We start from the raw sequence: 16699 nt of genomic DNA, 5'->3' as shown, positions 1-16699 counted from the left end.
CACAAATCACTCCTGCAACTCTTCTCCACCCACTCCATCCTGCCTGCACTCTCTTTTTCACTTCTCTCCCACACTCTCCGTTACTTTGGACAGTTGATCCCAAGTATTTAAACCAATCCACCTTCCCCACCTCAACTCCTTGCAACTGCACCATACCACCACCCTCCCTCTCATTTACGCACATGTACTCCGTCTTACTCCTACTGACTAACATTCCCCTTCTCTCCAGTGCGTACCTCCACCTCTCAAGGCTCGATTCAGCCTGCTCCCTACTCTCCCTACAGATCATGATGTCATCCGCGAACATCATGGTCCATGGAGACTCCAGTCTGATCTCGTCCGTCAACCTGTCCATCACCATTGCAAACAGGAAAGGGCTCAGAGTCGATCCTTGGTGCAATCCCACTTTAACCTTAAACCGGTCCGTCATTCCTACCGCACACCTCACCGTTGTCACACTGTCCTCATACATATCCTGCACGATCCTCACATACTTCTCCAACACTCCCGACTTCCTCATACAATACCACAACTCCTCTCTTGGCACCCTATCATAACCTTTCTCTAAATCCACAAACACACAATGTAACTCTTTCTGGCCTTCCCTATACTTCTCCATCAACATTCTCAAAGCAAACATCGCATCAGTGGTGCTCTTTCCTGGCATAAACCCATATTGCTGCTCACAGATCATCACCTCTCCTCTCAACCGAGCTTCCACTACTCTTTCCCACAACTTCATGGTGTGGCTTAACAACTTTATCCCTCTGTAATTTCCACAGCTCTGCACATCACCCTTATTCTTGAAAATCGGAACCAGCACACTTAATCTCCACTCCTCCGGCATCCTCTCACTTTCCAAGACTTTATTAAACAATCTGGTTAACAACCCCACTGCCATCTCTCCTAAGCACTTCCATGCCTCCACTGGTATACCATCTGGGCCAACCGCCTTTCCACTTTTCATCTTCTTCATAGCAGTCCTCACTTCATCCTTACTGATCCACCCCACTTCCAGATTCACTATCTCCACCTCTTCCAACCTTCTCTCTCTCTCATTTTCTTCATTCATCAGCTCCTCAAAGTACTCCATCCACCTTCTCAACACACTCTCCTCGCTCGTCAGCACATTCCCATTTGCGTCCTTTATCACCCTAACCTGCAGCACATCCTTCCCAGCTCGGTCCCTCTGTCTTGCCAATCGGTATAAATCCTTTTCCCCTTCTTTTGTATCCAACTTCTCATACAGCTCGTCATATGCCTTTTCCTTGGCCTTAGCCACCTCTCTTTTGCTTTTCGACGCCACTCCTTGTACTCCTGCCGACTTTCTTCATCTCTCTGACTATCCCACTTCTTTTTCGCCAACCCCTTCTTCCTTATACTTTCCTGTACTTCCTCGTTCCACCACCAAGTCTCCTTATCTTCCTTCCTCTGTCCAGATGTCACACCAAGTACCTTCCTAGCTATCTCCCTCACAACTTCTGCTGTCGTTGCCCAATCATCCCACCCATCTTTACCACCATCCAACGCCTGTCTCACCTCCTCCCTAAATTTCACGCAACAGTCTTCCTCCTTCAGCTTCCACCATCTGGTCCTTGGTTCAGCCCTCACTCTCTTCCTCAACCTCACCTCTAAAGTCATCCTACAGACCACCAATCGATGCTGTCGAGCTACACTCTCCCCTGCCACAACCTTACAGTCACTAATCTCTTTCAGGTTGCATCTCCTACTTAAGATGTAATCCACCTGTGTGCACTTTCCTCCACTCTTGTATGTCACCCTGTGTTCCTCCTTCTTCTTGAAATACGTGTTTACCACTGCCATTTCCATTCTTTTTGCAAACTCTACCACCATTTGCCCTTCCACATTTCTCTTGTTGAGACCGTACCTCCCCATCACCTCCTCATCCTCTTTATTCCCTTCCCCAACATGTCCATTGAAATCTGCTCCAATCACCACTCTTTCATCCTTGGATACACTCTCCACCATTTCATCTAACTCACTCCAGAAATCTTCTTTATATTCCATCTCACACCCCATATGTGGGGCATATGCACTGATGACATTCATCATCACCCCTTCAATTTCCAACTTCACACTCATCACTCGGTCAGACACCCTCCTCACCTCCAATACCCTCTTGACATGATCTTCCTTCAGGATTATCCCGACACCATTTCTCCTCCCATCCACACCATGGTAGAACAGTTTGAAACCACCTCAAATGCTCCTCACCTTACTCCCCATCCACTTGGTCTCTTGTACACACAGTATGTCCACCTTTCTTCTCTCCATCATATCAGCCAACTCTCGCCCTTTGCCAGTCATCGTCCCAACATTCAGAGTTCCAACTCTCACCTCCACACTTCTACCCTTCCCCCTCTCCCACTGCCTCCGGACTCGCCTTCCCCGTCTCCTTCTCCTCCTTCGCCCAGCAGTAGCACAATTTCCACTGGTACCCTGCTGACCACCCATACTGGTGGCGGTCGTTGGTAACCCGGGCCTCGACCGATCCGGTATGGAAATTCGTTTTGTTGTCCGCATAATGATTTGGCATAGGTTTTTACGCCGGATGCCCTTCCTGACGCAACCCTGGTCGCCTCTTACGACACACAGGGATATGGTACACCTATTCTAACCGGGGCATACACCGGGCCCAGAACAACTGGTGCTCATTTCTCCGACCTCGGAAGGATGGCAGGCTGAGTCAACCCCCTGGTGTTTTCGACTTGGTTTATATATATTTATATATATTTATATATATTTATATATATATATATATATATATATATATATATATATATATATATATATATATATATATATATATATATATATATATACATATACATATACATACATATATTAATTCAGTGTCCCAACGGGGCTTGAACTCAGGTCCTCTTGGGTCCCAAGCCACTGCCCTTACCATTGCGCCAACACCAGGCATATATATATATATATATATATATATATATATATATATATATATATATATATATATATATATATATATATATATATATATATATATATATATATATATATATATATATATATATATATATATATATATATATATATATATATATATATATATATATATATATATATATATATATATATATATATATATATATATATATATATACATATACATACATACATATATATATATATATATACAAGCCTGGTGTTGGCGCAGTGGTTAGGGCAGCGGCTTGGGATCCAAAAGGTCCTGAGTTCAAACCCCGTTGAGCCACTGAATTAATACACCAGGGGGTTGACTCAGCCTGTCATCCTTCCGAGGTCGGCGAAATGAGTACCAGTTGTACTGGGCCGGTGTATGCCCCGGTTAAAATAGGTGTACCATATCCCTGTGTCGTAAGAGGCGACCAGGGTTGCGTCAGGAAGGGCATCCGGCGTAAAACATGTGCCAAATCACAATGCGGATCATATGGATGATCCGCTGTGGCGACCCCTAACGGGAGCAGTCGAAAGAAGAAGAAGAAGATATATATATATATATATATATATATATATATATATATATATATATATATATATATATATATATATATATATATATATAATTGATGAATGAAGGACAAGCAAACTCATTGCACTTCAAAATAAGTTCTTTTTAAAAGCTCTAACTTGAACAGTTTACAAATGAAACAACTTAAAACATGTCAATCCAAAATCATTTTACCCTGAAAATGGTACTTTTTGGCCATTTTCTGTAGACAAATGACACCACAATACAAATGAAACGCATTTTAGAAGAAACATAAAAAACACATTTAGAAGTCACCAATTATGCTTTTGTGTCATACTTCACATTGTTATGACATTGTAACTGATGAATCAATATGACCTTGAGAGATATGATCAGTCTGAATCGGAGCATTCTGCCTCACGAGATTCTGAATCGTCAGATTCCGATGAATCCCTCCTCCTTCTCTGTACATCATAATCTCCCTCCTCATCCCCCTCCTTGCTATCATCTTCTTCATTCTCTTCAGCTGGCCCTGGTGCAGGTAGATGCGTCGGGAGAGCAGGTCGCGTGTGGCGGACAGGGCGGCAGCAACCAACCACCAGCTCCCAGCCATGTCCGAGTGGTGAGGGGTGGTGCTTCACGGAGGGGTGGTGCTTATTGGAGGGGTGGTGCTTCACGGAGGGGTGGTGCTTCTTGGAGGGGTGGCGCACAAGATATGCCAATAGTTTGCACGGAGGCAGTGTTGGCGTAGGCTATCTGCATCTGGATGGAGACGGATGAATGATTTGCTCTTCAGTGTCTTCCACTTCGCTGTATGGGCTTCAGGCATGGTGCTCCTCTTTTTGTCGCCATAGATGACATGTCGTGTGAACTGGAAGAGCTCCTCTAGGACCCCCTCCTCAAGGTCAACGCTATCTCCTCACCGCGAGAGCTGCTGTTGGGCCACAGGGCTCTTCGCCACCCGGTCATACACTTCTTACCCTTGCCGTAGAAGCTTGACTTGGCATCACAGCCTGTCATACAGTACACAGCTGCACAATACAGTCTGCCATCTTGTCAGTCACCAGGCCACGGCATAAGACAGTCTCCTGCTTCCTCTCGATGCGGAGCATTCCAGGCAGCTGCAGAGAGATGACCACTGCCGCGACATCGACATCGGTATCAGCGGTATCAATGACAACAGGCCCAGTGTAGCCTGACTCGCGCAGAACTGCGTAAGTGGAAAAGAGGACAGTGTCAGCCTCAGACTAGTCAATGCTGTAGTTCTCCATTGGTTGCTGGGTTGACAAGTTGGTGCAGTGGGAGCCAACAGAGTAGACAATCTCTGCATCAACACTCTCTGCAAGGTCTGTCAGGTCGTGGCATATCACTTTTTGCAGCCGCCTCTTGTTGCTGCCGCTACACAGCAGCGTTTTGAACACTTGGGCAAAAGGGAAGAGGTCGCTCAATTTCATATAGGCGTTGGGGAAATGTGCCTTATCCTGTACCCACAGGTCTCGCTCGTTGTCTTTAGTCGAGTATGGTGCATCGTATGGGTCGTTCACACAGATGATACGTTCAGCATCACCATGGCGGGCAAGGATGATGGATGACACCTTGTGGCCGTAGTCCGACCACTTGTATGGGGTGCCATATTGCATCTGTCGATCTTCTGCCATCCTCCAGCCACTTCATGTCCGTGTCGATGAGAGCGGTGTCGGGTTCCTGCAGATCTACAGATTGCAGAGAGAGACTCTGGATGAGCTTGTCTTCTGTGTCTTTCTGTATGCGCTGTTGGAGTTGAATAGGGCCATACACTCCACGACAACACGATGTTCCGGCAACTCGGTGAGTTCCACAAGTTGACAGACTTCAACCAGGTCGATCACTGCCTTGAGAGCGCTCCGCTCCATTTCAGCAGCTATCACTTTGAGTTTCTCCCCGGGCTTCTCCATGTCTGGCATCTTGGCAAACGATAAGTGTTTGCTCAGAGGGATGGGTGCATGGCGGGAGGTATTGTTTACTGAACACCCGCTCTCGCAAGAAGCTGGTCAACTTTTCCTCCCCCGCAGCACTGGCTGAGTTGAAGTCCGCAACGAGCTCATCAGAGGCAGGCGTGGCTGATGGTAGAGTGCGGAGGTTGGGTGAGGATGGGTTGAACAGAAAGTCGAACTCATGCATGCATGTGACCAGGTCCAGCACGCACTGCTCATCTTCTCGCATCCGTTTTGGACTGCATTCCATGTGCTTCCTCTTGTATTGGCTTTTTTTCCAGTTGGTCAAGGCGTTATGAGCCGCCCATATCTGGGCCACATTGTTCACATTTCTGGAGTGCACCAGCAGCTGCTTCTCATTCTGGAGGATGGAAAGCCAGCCAGACTTCATTTTGCTACCATCCATGGCAGCATGGTGCGCAGAAAGGTAACGTACTCATCCCAGTTACAGATATGGACTGCGTGCACAATCTGCATGAATGCGTCCGTCATGGACAGGAAGTCCCTCCAGTAGTCTGCCATGTCATTTGGCCTCCACATGGGTGAATAAGTTGGTGATGAGGCTGTCGAGATCAGTATCCTCCTCCAGTGCCGCATGAGCAGCAGCACGGGATTCTTGGGAGAGACTCGTATCTCTCAGAATCTTGCGGTTCTCTCTCGTGTCATCAGCCAGGTGGGGCGTGAGCCTCCCTTGCACAAGCTGTGACTCAAAAGCGCCTCATACATAAGCCTCAAGCAACACAGCCCCCTCTTGTAATGCTTTCCTTTCAGTGCATGATCGACGGAGCCCTCGGCAATAACTCCTCCCGCCACGAGTACATCTCCGAGCTCACTCCCCTTGTAGCGCTTGTAGATAGCACTCATCATCACACACTGTGTCTAGAAGGGACCTAGAAAGGGCACAATGTCACGGTATTTGTTTCGGTTCTCAGCCTTGAGCAGGGTGATGAGGACGTAAACGGGATGATCTCCCACTAAGAAGGCGAAGGACATGCGCTTAGTGGCGATGATGGTAAACAGCTTGTCCATGATGTCATTCACAACTGACTTGTTGGGCAGTTGATTGTAAGACGTATGAAAATAAGCCTTGCTCTTCCCTTGCTCTGCATTCAAGCCAACATGAAACCCATTGTAGGAAGGGATAGTCTGCTTTACTGCATCAGGGTGGTCACCATTCATGTCTGCACGAGCAAGGGCATGAATAATGCTCTGCTTGTGCTGATGCTCTGTACTTGACAAGAACTTAGTGGGCTTAGGGCGGATGGGAGGCTCCCCGCGTTTGATGGTCTTATACGGCGTTACAACCTGCATGTCAGACGCCTTCTCCCTAAGTGCCTGTGACACAGTCTTGACGTCTTTGATGCGTGCTTGCTCATCCTGGATGTTTGCCTCGTACTCCGGTACAAGACGTTCTACACGGTGCAGAAACATCCAGTTTCAGCGGTGTGCAGTACCCCTCCTGTCAAGGTGTCGTTGATAAAGTCATCATTGTCAATGATACTGATCAGGAGAGATCGAGCACCACCAGAGGTCATGCAGGAGAAGCACGTTCTGCTAGCTGATCCCCATGCCCAGCTTGTAATACGAGTCAACAAGTTCCTTGCTCCAAGTCATCCCGTGAAGGGTGATGGTGGCATTAATGGCGGTAGTGGTGGGTCGCTTTGTGATGTGCTGTGTGATGAGGGAGGTGAAAGAGAATGTGCTGGGAGACAGATCTACCCCCTGCTTCCCTTGAAAAGCAGATAGCAGCTGGACCAGGAGAGGTGAGAGTTCTTCCTCCCCTTCTAGTACCTCGACTCTCGGCGGGCACTGGTTGAGTTTGATTTACTTGATGTCATCCTTTAACCGCTCAGCCACGTTGCGCACCAGTTGCTCACTGCTGACACCGATGGCGGAGAGCGCTGCTTCGGCATATGAACCACCCCCAGATGTTTCATAGACTAGGTCGCTCTGGTTCCTCTGAGGGCGCGAGTGGAAGCCAATCTTGCCCTCAAACTCCTGGATCAAGATATCTTTGATAAAGAATGATTTGACGCTGGATGTTGGGAAGCCATACCGAGATATGATAGATCTGTAGTCTTTGAGGAGGCTCTCCAGTGACCTTAGCACATGTTCATCAAAGATAACTGTTCTGATGTGGTCAAAGAAGATAGTCTGTGCCTCACGGAGATTGACATTGTGCATGCGTGGGAGCTTGTCATCTTCACTCATTTTCTGAGCTTGTCATCATTTGGAGGCGAGCTTTGAAATGTGGCTTTCCCAGGAAAGGTCATGACAGATAGTGAGACCCAGAAGCTTGGAAGAAAGGACTTCTTCCAGAGGATTGTTGAGAAAGTGGATGGAGGGGTTTTCTAAACGGTCCTTTCGAAGAGACGTAGTGAGAGTGAGATTTGTCCGGATTGAAAGACATGTTCCACGTGTTGGACCAGTTTGTGATTTTATCCAGATCAGCAGTGAGCGAAGAAGCTGCTGCTTGCCGGTCTGAGGGATGACTGATGGTACGTCAGAGGGTGGAGTCATCAGCAAAGTCATCTTCTCAATGCTGTGCTTCTCAGTGCCATCTCGTACGCTCCTACATTCCCTGGAAAGACAGAAATAAGTATATGAAGAATATATGTGTGATATGAAATTGCACACACAAACAAAAAAATACAAAAAAATAACAATTCCCTAAGCAGGACCTCAATTCGTGACCATTATAGATTTAGCAGAAATAATGTGTTGATTCATGATCCAAGGTGCTCCAATTCAAAAGTTACGTTTTCACTCCACTGGAAGGTGGCTATCTTGGATTTCTGGGTCAAAATGATGTCGTAACATAAAACCAATGTCAGATTCGGAATCTACGTGGTTGACTTCCCCAAAAAAGTGTCTTTGTAAATGATTCTCGGTGCTCTGGTTCAAAACTTAATTTTTCAAGATGGCGCCACCAGCCATCTTGGATTTGTGCCTCTGGCAAAAAATGCCGGGATTTTTGGGAGGGACATGGGGGCTGAATTTTTTATAAAAGGTCAATAGAAGTTAAATCAATCCTCAAACTTTACTAGCCAGAGAATGGTCACGGAATTGAGGTTCTTGACCTAACTATAACCTCAGTGTGCACTGGTCTATTTATTCATACGTCTGAGCGGAACCGTGAGTATGCACCAGCTAATAGTGGAGCCAATAAAAATGCGGCAGAATTTCTTGTCTATCTCGTCTTTACATGCTAAATGGAGCCATTTTAGGAAAGGACGAAGTGAGCAGGTTGGAAACGGTTAACAGTTCAAAAAGCACATTTATTTACAAACACAACCAAGCAATTGGTGTCATCATTGGCATGTATTTACAAGCACATAAAACAGTTTGGAAAAGGCACAAAAGGACAGATTCCAACCCTTAGCACTTATTCCCCTTCTACAACCTTATCTGAACCGGTTATACACTCAACATGGTGCCAGCAGGATCATATCATGGAAGTGTAGGGAGGAAGAACAGAACACAGAGGCAGAGCAAGGCGAAGGTTTAGCCTTTGACTCACCATGGCACACGTCGATGGATGTTTGCCAATCCCGAAACATGTAAGGAAAGAGGTTTGAGGAAGGGAGAATGGATGTGAATGATGACGCATGATTGGGATGCCCATAAATTGCCAAAACGGATGAAAATGTTGAAAGGACGAGAATGTTGGTCTGATCTGATTGACATCCTAAACTCCAATGTAAGGCACTCATTTTGTATCAACAGAAGAGATTGAGATCAAGCCATGACCAATGAGTTAAATGGCCTTTCAGACAATGACTTCCAGGGGTGCTCTGAAGTATGGCAGAGACATTTGCAAGCGTGTATAGACTCCCAGAGAGATTATTTTGAAAGTGACCACGAAACATAATTGGTATGTTTGCAATAAAATGTCCTGTTGCTTTAAACCTGGAACTTTATTGTCAGAGCTCATAGGTATCAGACTTGGTGGTGTAATAGTTAGAGCATCTGCTCTGAGTCTGGGAAGTTGGCGGTTCAAATCCTGGCTGAATCATATCAGACTTTAAAAATGGTACATGCTGCTTCTTTGCTTGATGCTCAGAATATAAAAGGAGAGGGCATTGACAAACAATGCTTGTAAGTGTCCATTATGTCATGCAGTTCTACTCAGCACATTATTATAGGGAAATCCTATTGTTTCTGGACCAAAAGCCTTTCATTATTTTGCTTATTCGTGTTCTTCTTATTAATGTCATTGGCATCTTAATGTTGCCTTGGGCAACGGACAATTGCAAAATATATAAATTTACTAAAGATGCATTTTCCTATGTTTGATGTCTACTGAATAAATGCAGATGTGTAAAAACACTGTTGTGAGCTTAAGGCTCAACATCTATATCTATTCCACCTAACTTTCATCATTAATTGCCATTAATATGTTCACTCATTTTTCCATAACAGTTATTAATGACTTGTTCACTGAAAAGATTCATCTCATGATACATGCATTATAAATCAGATATTGTTCTACATAGACTGACTGACTGGTGATGGGCATCTTTTGCAGGCAAGTTTCTGCTGTTGATCTACTTGTGTCCATCTGCGTGATTTTTGCTCTATCCTTTGTCCCGGCAAGCTTTGTGGTTTTTCTCATTGCTGAACGAGTCAGCAAAGCCAAGCACCTACAGCTTGTCAGTGGTGTCAACCCTGTAATATACTGGCTCGCCAACTATTCATGGGATATGGTTAGTGTGTGTGTGTGTGTGTGTGTGTGTGTGTGTGTGTGTGTGTGTGTGTGTGTGTGTGTGTGTGTGTGTGTGTGTGTGTGTGTGTGTGTGTGTGTGTGTGTGTGTGTGTGTGTGTGTGTGTGTGTGTGTGTGTGTATATATATATATATATATATATATATATATATATATATATATATATATATATATATATATATATATATATATATATATGAAAATAATATTGTGTCATTTGGGATTACACATTTTTACAGAAGAAGAAGGTGCTTCCAACCAAAAGTTTAAAAAAACTCAATCAACTCTGCTTAGCTCATTTGAGCAAAAAAGTGAGAGCTTCCCTGGCACTGGGACCGGGTACCCCCTTCCTTCCTCCTCTCTCTCCCTCTCCTCCCTCCTCGCTCCCCCCCCTTCCTCCTCTCTCTTTCCCCTCCCTCCTCTCTCTTTCCCCTCCTCTTCTCTCTTTCCCTCTCCCTCTCCTCTCTCTTTCCCCTCCTCCCTCCTCTCTCTCCTCCTCCCTCCTCTCTCTTTCCCCCTCCCTCCTCTCTCTTTCCCCCTCCCTCTTCTCTCTTTCCCCCTCCCTCCTCTCTCTTTCCCCCTCCCTCCTCTCTCTTTCCCCTCCTCCCTTCTCTCTCTCCCCCTCCCTCCTCTCTCCCCTCCCTCCTCTCTCTTTCCCCCTCCCTCTTCTCTCTTTCCCCTCCCTCCTCTCTCTTTCCCCTCTACCTCCCTCCTCTTTTCCCCCCCAATCTCAGTGTTCCCATCCTGGGTGGTATTTGCTAATCTACTAATAAAAGGCTGTGTGTGTGTTTGTGTTTGTGTGTGTGTGTGTCTTCTCCATAACTACAAAACCATAAAACCTAGCAGCCTGAAACTTTGCGTGCAAACTAAGAAAACTCCAAGGAAGTGAAAGCGTAAAAATGGAGTGTTTGTATTAATTAAATCACCCCTTTTGAAGATTAACAGCCTTATTTAATTGTATCCTTCATCAGTTGATCATCGGCCACCTCGCTCTCTGGGGTCGCAAGGCGTTTCCTTGGTAACCTCGCTTGGGTCTGAAGCCACCATGTTTTTTTGGCCTGCTCAACCATGTCTTGACTTGGAACAGGCCGCAATGATTTCTTCACGATAAAGTTTTTTTTTCATTTTCCTCACTCATATCGATTGCCTATTCATCATAGCTATGAATCGCTGTATACATCGCTTTTGTAAGTATGATACTTTTCAAATTAGGAGCTTGGAGCAATTTCATGCATTATATGATGCGATTTTCCACGATCTACGATCTACGGACTAACTGAAGTTAGGTATATCATCGAAATCTTATTTCGGTTTTGAGGATCGGATATCATCCAGACTAAATGTGTTAAAATCTGTTGTGAAATCTGATATTTATAATGAAGCCGATATACAGTACCTATTTATGTTAAGCAAGCAAGGCTATGTCCCTCCTCCATACATACACCAGAAAATGTGAAAGTTCCAAAGCATTAAAATTCTCTTTTTCTACTGTTTGGAGAATTATATTGAGTGAACAAAAAATTTTGGAACATGCCAAAATTAATGAGCTTTATTGAGCGAAATGATTTAATGCATTCACTGTTAGGCCTGATGCGCCCTGCCCCATAGACTCCGAGAGGGACTGCCTATCCATAGCATCTGTCAGATCTGTGTCTATATTTTTGGAGGTTTTGAGAGGTGCTCTACAGGGAATCGAAGGAAATCTTATCAAAAAATTACGGACATTGAAAAAAAGCAACTTATAACGCTTGTGAGGACCCTGAACCGATGTACCATGTGACACTTGCACAGACAAGCAGGCAAAATGAGGAATTTAATGGGTGATTGAACTTTGCGATGTCTCCAGAGTTAGTCTGCATTACGCCGCAACTCTTTTGTGGATAAAGTCATTCCATTACATTAATTCATTTTATTTCATTAACTGCTGTGTGTGCGGTGAAGAATGGCTTTAAATTTAAAAGGATCCTTTATGGTATGCAGCGACAGCCTGGCCAGCCGTTCCTTATCAACCAGTGAATTGGATTGCTTGCATGAGTGCTTAAGCCACTTGCCGAGCACCCATTGTCGATTGCGGTACCGTGCTACGTCCTGAGCGAATCGTTCACTCACTGTGGACACTTTTGCCGCGCCATGTCTTTCAGAGCGAGTGGTTCATGCTCCGTCACCTTGAGTGAGTGGTTCATGCGCCATCTCCCCGAGCGAGTGGTTCATGCTCCATCACCCTGAGCGAGTAGTTCATGCTCCATCACCCCGAGCGAGTGGTTCGTGCTCCGTCACCCCAAGCGACGGAATCAATCATATCTCAATCTGAAAAATCTGAATCACCTCCATCTGAAAAATCAATCATATAATTATATGATTGATCAGGAACGGTTTGCCGGGCTGTCGCTGCATATCATGTGGATCCCTTTAACTTTAAAGCCCGTCTTCACCGCACATGCAGTCGTTAATGAAATGTAATGACTTTATCCACAAAATAGTTGCTGCTTAATGCAGAATAATCCTGCAGACATCGCAAAATTAAATCGTTCGTTAAATGAACATTGCAGAAAATTCGCTATTTTCCTGCTCGTCTGTGCATGTGTCATGTGGTACATCGGTACGGGGTCCATGGAAACGTGATAAAAAAAAATGATGACGTCCGTTTTTTTTAGATTTGCTTTGATTCCCTGTAGAGAACCTCGCACAATCTCCGGAAATATCGACACAGATCTGGAGACACTACGGATCGGCTGTCACTCTCGGGGGAATGCATTAAATCATGCAGCTCAATGAAGCTGGTTAATTTTGGCACATTCCTAAATTTTTTGTTCACTCTCGATAATTATCCAAGCAGTAGAAAAGGATATGTCTTAATGCTTTGGAAATTTCACATTTTCTTGTGTATGTATGGAAAAGGAGGGAAGATAGCCCTACTTACTTAAAGTAAATAGGTATATCGGCTTTGTTATATGACTCGTGCTTCTTTAAATTATCAGATTTCACAACAGATTTTGACACTTATTTCGTCCGGATGATATCCGATCCTCAAAACGGAAATAATATTTCGATATACTTTAATTAGCCTGTGAGAGTAGATCATTAAAAATCGTATCATATGATGCATGAAATCTCTCCAAGCTCCGAATTTGAATATCCTAGTACTGTACTAACAAAAGTGATGTATATAGCAATTCCTCGATATGATGAACAGGCATTCGATATGAGTGAGGAAAGCGAAAAAATATCTTTATCGTTGAGAAATCATTGTGGCCTGTTCCAAGTCAAGGCATGGTTGAGCAGGCCAAAAACACATGGTAGCTTCAGAGCCCAGTGAGGTTACCCAGGAAACGCCTTAAGATACAGGTGAGCGAGGTGGCTGAGGATCTTCTGATGAAGGATATAATTACATCAGGCTGTTAATTATCCTCAAAAGGTGGGTTTTAATTAACCCAAACACCCAATTTTCACTCTTGCACTTCCCTGGAGTTTTCTTTGAAGGCATGCAAAGATCGAGGTTGCTAAATTTTATAGTTTTGGAGTTACGGAGGAGGCGCGCGCGCACACACACACACACACACACACACACACACACACACACACACACACACACACACACACACACACACACACACACACACACACACACACACACACACACACACACACACACACACACACACACACACACACACACACAAACACCCTTCGTATAGATTTCACATGATTGAGACCTTTCTTGACTGGTTTAATGTCATCCTTTTAATTTTATTGGCATTAATTGTTCGTCCTATCTTACTGGGCCACTGTTTCGGCTCTTCATCAGTTATTGTGCTTGCTCAATTGCTTCTGGCAACAAGGCTATGTCATTGGCAAATGGATCTCAGCCACATCTTCTGATTTGACTCTTTTACTTTTCCTTCGTTCTCGTTGGAACCCCATTTCCTCCTCTTTGAGTGTGATAGTGTTTCTGGGTAAATAATCAAGCAATATGACAAACAGGTAAGGGGCAAGGATGTCTACCTGCAGTACTCCAGCTATAATTTTGAAAAATTGAGTTTCTCCATTTGGTGAGAGTATCTTGGTATTGTTATGGATTTCAGAATCCAATCTGATGAATGCATCCACACATCCATGTCCTCAGACAGTTATTTCCTTAAATGCATGTCCAGGATAGACCCATCCCCATGTCTAATGGGATTCTAAATGTGATGCATTGAGAAGGGGAAAGAATAGATCCCCTCTCTTATGGGAAGCTTCTTTTTTCTTTACGACAGACACATTTATGCATGATATTTCTTTCACGAGCGCCGATGCCCGCCTTTTTTCCAGAACGTTTTCACGGACGCCGAGGCCCGCCCTTTTTCGATTGGCGTTTGACATAGCGAGGACATGGCGAGAGCATGGGTTGTCATGGTAACAGTGCGCAAGTAGAGCGAGGCAAGTTTGGGGGGGACTCTGTGCCCGCGGAGACGGGCTGCATATATAAAAAGAGGAGGAGGTCCGTTCTGGGAGGAAGTGAGCGTGTGGTGCACGTGTGGGTGTGAGCAGCGCCCACAATGACACAATTTGTCAGTTCGTGGCGTCAGTTCGTCTGTTCCAGTGTGGGAGTGACCAGCACCGACGAGTGAGGCACGGGTCAGTCACCAACGTTGAGGTACGGGTCAGTCACCAACGTTGAGGTACGGGTCAGTCACCAATGGACCGTGTGGGTCATTGGACGTCACCAGTTTTGTGAAGTGTGAGGAGCTGCCTGTGTCACAGCACCAGGGTCTAAACCCGCGACAGACGATCTCGGTGCCCCCCAGACGTCGAATGGCGTTCAAGGCTGTTGGCGAGTGGGTGCACGGCATGGCGGCGACGGACAAGACATGCACACACACATTTCAGGACGTTTTTACTTGACGGATGACTTCTCTCTGGTAAGCGAGACGACTCTTCCTCCCCCCCCTCCCCTCCCGAATGATCTGCTGGGTACCCTTGTCTGTGTTTAGTTGTAAGTCAACCCCCGATAAGCATCTGCTCTCTGTCTCTTTCCTGTCATTTTGATTGATTTTGCCTGATTAATTATTTATTTTGATTGCTTTGGAATTTATTCACTTATTTACCTCAGGAAATAAAAAGTTCTTTTTATTTATTTATTTTCTTATTAATAAATCATTTGGTGATTTCCAACCTGTCGGTGTTTGTCCTTTCCTTCCAATGGTCGAGCATTGTCCAAACCTAGATAGACTGGGAGGTAATTACCACAGATTTGACCAAAAATAGTCGGCACGCACCAGCGGTTAAAACGCTCGTCCGCCCAAAATAAAATCTCATGGAGATAAGATTGGTGCTTTGCCAAGGGCGCGCTCCCCGCTCAGGTAACCACGTGACCTCTAGTTAAACGGAATAATTAGACGGTGGACACTGGAACTCATGGTTAACTGCGTGGTGTTTATGGTTCTAAAACAACCCACCGTACCACAACGTTAATTGTGAGCTGTGGCCCCATGTCCGGCTCTTCCGGACAACTGGGGATTAAACCCCCTGAGTGACAAGCTGGTGTCTCGGTTTCCGTGGCCGTAACAGTGTATTTATCCATATACATATTCAAAGTCACCTATGCATGTTGATAATAGATTCCATAAGCTGACAGGATCTTCATCAACTTGGAACGATGGATGGTGTCAAAGGCTTTTTGAAAGTCAATGATGCCAGGCGAACAATATTTACTGTGTCACTTAAAATTATGAACAGGTCAGAAGATAATCATGTCCTCATGGTAGATACCATACATTACCAGCAATGAACATGAAGTATGGTCTCCAAAGGGTGTGCTGGAAGGTTATAATATTGTTGCGGTTTTGGACCCCCAGGGAGAAAGACACACACACAAACGCACGGATACTTCTCGACCTGGGAGGGCTCCTTTCCACCTTCTGAAACTCACATATGGAGATAACCAATGACACCCACGCACTCACTATTGCTCTGGTACACCTTTTTGAATCCCCAATGATGGGAGAGGTCAATAACTTGTATCTGAAAAGACAGGTGCTTGATGTGACCTTCGTGCCCTGATCCATGCTTTTTCATTTCAGTGCAATTACCTGCTTCCAGCTCTGCTTGTAACCCTGATTTTCCTGTGCTTCCAAGTGCAAGAGTATGTCTCTTCAGCCAACCTGCCTGTTCTTATTCTTCTTCTCCTACTCTACGGGTAAGTAAAGTCACTGCTTTGCTGCTTGGCTTCAAGTATTACCTTCATCACAACACGACACTTTTTAGATCCTCGTGGAGGATCTCTAAGTCTTACTCACGTTGTTGTTCTTCATCTTCTTCTTGTGGACTTTTTTTGTTTCACAGCCTGCAGTTTTCATCGAAACTTCCTGAAACTTGGCATATATATGTAAAAATACCCTGCGCAGACAGTAACTATCTCCGATTTTGAAAATTCCTCCAAGAAAAAAAGTTATCACGTCAAAATATCTCCGCTAATGGAAATCGCCGAAAAAATTATCTCCGAAACTAGGCAAGCTTTTTGA

The 16699-nt window shown here is 44.9% G+C and overlaps 1 protein-coding gene and 1 pseudogene across 1 annotated transcript in view; one reads left to right on the top strand and one right to left on the bottom strand.

Moving 5' to 3' along the window:
• The window catches only part of LOC147024132 (phospholipid-transporting ATPase ABCA1-like), a 315313-nt gene that overhangs the window by 199137 nt on the left and 99477 nt on the right, over positions 1–16699 (top strand). The window contains exons 35-36 of the mRNA XM_085883724.1: positions 10001–10178; positions 16259–16374. Of these exons, the coding sequence (XP_085739850.1) occupies positions 10001–10178; positions 16259–16374 (294 nt within the window). The remainder of the gene's footprint in view (positions 1–10000; positions 10179–16258; positions 16375–16699) is intronic.
• On the bottom strand, positions 3837–5760 carry LOC147024133 (uncharacterized; annotated as a pseudogene).

This window comes from Eptatretus burgeri, chromosome 6 (assembly GCF_056783735.1).
Source record: "Eptatretus burgeri isolate ZD-2024b chromosome 6, Ebu_testis_v1, whole genome shotgun sequence".
In the NCBI taxonomy this organism is placed as follows: Eukaryota; Metazoa; Chordata; class Myxini; order Myxiniformes; family Myxinidae; genus Eptatretus; species Eptatretus burgeri.
This window is presented reverse-complemented; position numbering and strand designations above follow the sequence as displayed.